Source organism: Thunnus albacares, chromosome 19, assembly GCF_914725855.1.
Source record: "Thunnus albacares chromosome 19, fThuAlb1.1, whole genome shotgun sequence".
NCBI classification, from domain to species: domain Eukaryota; kingdom Metazoa; phylum Chordata; class Actinopteri; order Scombriformes; family Scombridae; genus Thunnus; species Thunnus albacares.
Window position 1 is genome coordinate 20,915,737 of NC_058124.1, and position 4,726 is coordinate 20,920,462.

General features: G+C 39.7%; 1 protein-coding gene across 2 annotated transcripts in view; it reads right to left on the reverse strand.

Annotated features, from left to right (window-relative positions):
• The window catches only part of tfap2e (transcription factor AP-2 epsilon), a 14,133-nt gene extending 10,303 nt beyond the window's left edge, over window positions 1-3,830 (reverse strand). The window contains exons 1-2 of one of the 2 annotated variants that reach the window (XM_044334802.1): window positions 3,654-3,830; window positions 893-1,333 (exon numbers count right to left, since the gene is read on the reverse strand). In XM_044334802.1, the coding sequence (XP_044190737.1) occupies window positions 893-1,333; window positions 3,654-3,692 (480 nt within the window). In that variant the 5' untranslated portion in view covers window positions 3,693-3,830. Of the gene's footprint in view, window positions 1-892; window positions 1,334-2,779; window positions 3,135-3,653 lie in introns of those variants that run through there. The other variant, XM_044334804.1, reaches the window with a different exon arrangement.
• Window positions 3,831-4,726: the final 896 nt, after the last annotated feature.

Consider the following 4,726-nt stretch of genomic DNA (forward strand, 5'->3'; position numbering starts at 1 on the left):
AAGTGGGGGGAATATCACCAAAAAAACACACTAATTTTAGGTATCAATTCCTCATAATTTCAGAAACTGTTATCTTTTTTTAATATAAAATCTATCCCAATGCTACTTTTTAAATCTAAAAATATGAATTTAAGCCATTAAACTCAACTTGAGCGTAAATATTTGGATTAACACGGAACACATTTAAAAAGGAAAACGACGCATCATGTGAGAAAAACATTCATTCAACAGGCAACCGAGAATGTAGCTTCACTAGACAAATACAGTCATTCTTCTAATTTATTATTCCCAATTTATGAGCTAAAAATATAAACATTTTTTTGTAAAAATGTAGAATCTAATGACATCTCACTCCAGCAATATAACATGCAGCTGTTTTATTTCTCAGTCTGGAATAATCAGATATCAGACACATTTGTTATATGATTTTTTGGGGGGAAATTTTGTTTAAATGTGCTAAAAACCTGCTGGAGTCTTTTTTAAAAAAATAACAAGTAGCCTAAGATATTCCAAAATTAATGAAATGATTAATAAAATGCAGTAATTGTTAATTACGTTTTTACTTAAAACCCATTTTTATTAATGAAAGCTATTTCTTCATAAATTGTCTTCTGGAGGAAAGAAGGAAATGGAGGATAAATTGCCTAAAGGCCTTTTTGCCAACTTGCACGTATTTCTTAAGCTTTAGAGGTATTTTTGCACACTTTCTCCATGTTAGTGGGTTATTTTAAACTTAAAAAATAAATATAAAGACGCCAAGAAGAGATTTTTTCATAGTAAAGATTGTGTTTTGCGCATTGATCCTGTGCCGAGTGGCTTTTACGCACAGTCTCGCAGTGCGCGGCAACATCTAAGCAACAAACATGATGGAAAAGCAAAAAATTTAAATCACCTGAAGATCATCCAGGCCGTGATGTCCCAGGTGCATCCCGAGAGGACCGTCCCCGAGAGCAGCAGCTCCTTCCCCGAGACCGTGGAGCAGCCGAGGGACAGCTGGATACTCCCGCCGGGGGTCGAGGCTGAGAGCCCGGTGAGACTGTGACAGGAGCCCCCCCTCCTCGGAGCGCGACCTCTGCGAGTGCCATGCCGCTTGCTGATGCTGATGGATGGAGTTGATGGAGGGGTAAGGGTCTGACAGGTGGGAATACGTGTCCTGGCTCTGGGAGTATGGCAGGGAAGACTGAGGGTACGGGGGAGGGAAGTACGGAGGCTGGAAGTCGGAGGCCGGAGTGTGGCAGAGCGGGGGAGCCGAGGAATAGGCGGCCTGGTTCAGGGAGGACAGCTGGGAGAGGCGCCCACTCGGCGAGGAGCCGCTTAGTCCGTCTGCGCGGTCCTGTGAAGAAAAAAAAATCAGAAAGTTTGCTTCATATCAGGAGCTCCAAGTCCTTATCAAACTATTCCCCAAAGGTGCAAAACGGGACTAACTATTGCATCAAATGTCAGATAGATTCCAGAAGTTATGAGCTCCAGGAAATGAATTAAAACTGAAGCATAAATCACAGGAGCTATTCAAGATTAGATAGACACAAAACACAAACTTAAAATATATACATGTATATAAACAGTTGTAATGTAGCACAAAACATAAAATAACCCATATATATAAATGTATTTCCATTTTTATCAGGGGTGGAAATAGCAGCAGCGCTTGAAGTGATGCGCGCTGGCAGAAGAAGCCTTTGGCATCGCTGCTGAACAGTGTCAGAAAGGTCACGGCCACCAAGAAACTGCACAAAGGACAGGTAATGCACAACAACAACAACACGTCGCTCCGGGTAGGGTGGGGGGGTGGTGGTGTGGGGGGGTTAAGTCTGTGAATAATCTTGTCAGCGTGTCAACTAAACCACACATTGACCCCCATAATTGAAAATAGAAGCAGGTTGAACACAAGGCGCAGAGAGCCAAATGTGATTTAATTTAGAAGTTTGCCCTCTTTAATGTAACAGGAAAGTCAGCGTGTTGTGTTATTCCCCCCCTAGTGTGTGTAAAAACATGTAGTCCACTAGCCTACATTTCTGCTCACACACACACATCCTGATAAAATTGGATTTTTTAAAGCTGGGTCAGTCAGATCAATGCTGTTGTGGAACAATGTCCATTATCTGCAAGGTTCAAAGCGCACACATTTATCTGTCATGCATCAACCAAACTGTGTATGTGTGTTTTTTTTCTCCTGATTTTATTCTAAAGTTTATATTTAAAGCAATAAAACTCAATGACCCTCCTGCAGAAAGATGATCATCCTCTATTTCATGTCACAATTTGTCTTTTGCAGTAATTGGACACTTCACTGTCAGCCCGTCTCACTTGCTGTGACACTGCGCAGACAAAGAGCATCTCCGCGGACAGATGCGCGGCGCCACTACAGTAAACTCAGTGTCAAATAGCTACACTGGGAAGTGTGGACATTTGTCACTCATCATGCTACACGAAGGAGAAGAAAAATTTTAGAATTACCAGAATTAAATAAAAAATTGTACGCAAAAAAAAAAAAAAAAATAAAAATAAAAAAATCACCAAGTATCGCTATTCTCCACAAGCTGACAGTTAATGCCACACGTCTAAAAATGCAGCACACTGATCAAATCTTTTCTTTATAATATATACTAATAATTTGCTCTAAATAAGCTGTTTTCAAGCAAATTGGATGCATGTTTTTTCCAGGTTTCGTGTACTAACGTCAAACACAGAGAATAAACTCCTTAAAATTAATTTACATTAAGGATGACGGGACGATAATACTTTTTTTTAAAAAAATATGAAGGTTTACCAAACTCACCATAGCCGAATAGGTGTGGATTAACATCTGGACCACTCTGGATACCCCCAAATTTAAAATTCAACAGGACCCGAAGGCTTCCAGTCACTGAAAGATGTCACCAAATGCTCCGAGATGTAAATCCAGGGCTGGTTTAACGGTCCATTAAAGTCAAGGTGTTATTTACTTTTTTTTCCCCCCTTCTTCTTATCTCGCGTGTTTCACGGAAGCTCTTTTTACGCACAAATGAAAAGCTGCTGCCAGATAACACACACACACGCGCACAACACACACAGAGTCCTCCAGCCTCTCCATGAGCGCACTACTTATAGGTTTTGCGCGCACCCGGCAGAATGAGGGGAGGGGTCGACAGGGTCCACTTCTCTTAAAGAGATATATTCATTCAATTAGTCTTTAATGCGTGCACGCGCTGTACTTTTACATTTACTTGTTTTGTTTCCTTTTTTTAAAAGACTGACACTGGATTATATTCTAGCTTTTACGCACCGATTGACACTATAAAAAATGTTCTAACATAAGTGAGACATGAGAAAAAACTTCTCAAAAATCACATTTTAAACGTGAAAATGATATTCTCTTCTTTTTGTCGTTTTTACGCACGGATATCCACATCCCTCTGGTCAAAAAATCTTTGAAGTTTTCAGCTTTAAACTTCAAAGACTGTCTTTTCCAAAGAGGAACTGAATCGCTCACAGGTTGAAATATCGACTAAAATTATTTTCTAAGCTCAGATCCTTTTTTAAAAAAAAACAGACAAACAGGCTCACAATGCGCAGCCCCCTTTTTTACGCCAAAACCCACAAATGCTGCAAATGAAAACAGAAAACTTCGGGGTGTCTCTCTTTCTTTCTTTCTTTCTTTTTTTTTTTTTTACCTGCGCACCGCCAGTCTTGGTTCGGGATTTCCAGAGCATGATGGTGCCGCCGGTGGCGCTCGGCCTGGCTGTCAGAGCTTGCAGCTGAGGGGGTTAATGTGACGCGGCGGATGGAGAGGAGACGGGCTGAGGGTACAGAGATGAGTGAGTTAGTTTGAGAGACGATGCAGGAGTTTGTATGGATGAGTCAGAAAGAGAAGAGACGGGTGTTTGGTGAGGGAGGGGTGGAGGGGTGGGGGGGTAAGAAGGGGGAAAAAAAAAGAGGGCGGGAGGTGACAGGAGGGGGTAGCTGAAAAAGTTTTCACGGTTTGTGAGTGCACTATAGGAGCAGGGGTGAAGTAGTGAATGAAAAAAAAATGGCTCACCGGTGATAATAACAAGGCAGGAAACCACCAATATGAACAAAATGTTCATTTCGATCATTTTTTTTCACAACTTTATCTAAATTTACATCATGTCAGCCTGAAGAGTAACAGAGAAAATAACACATTTCTTCAAATTTGACTTAAAATAAATATTACATTTAATGTTATTGGTAAACTATTTGAAAAAAGTTAAAGCAAAAAGATCATTTTACTCTAAATCGTTGTTGCAATGAATTTATTTTATTTCACATAACCAGTTTAAAAAAAAAAAAGACTGATTCTATAATTGTCCTCCGTGATCATTTGTGTTTTTATGTTGCACTCATCAATTTTAACGGAATAAAATGACCAACTCAGTTATTTTAGAATCCAGGAGAAGAAAATTTTTGTATTTAGAGACTTTGACCGGATAGAAAACATGCAGAAATGTGGATAAATGAGAGCGGAAGTGTGTCGGTTATCAAGAACTTCAGCACACATAAAGTCTCATCGCGCCATCTTGTGGTAATTAAGAGAAAACAAGAAGAAGTTAATGCAGATTTGAACGACTGTATGATATTTACTCCGCTGGTAAACTTCTGGAGGCAGTGCAGCTGTTCAACTGGGTGTTGGTTTTAAAAAATAAAATAAATTAAACAAAACAAAAAAAAAAGTCCAATTAAAGCTACAAGAAAAACAAAAAGTAAAACTGGCAAAAAAAATTCTTAC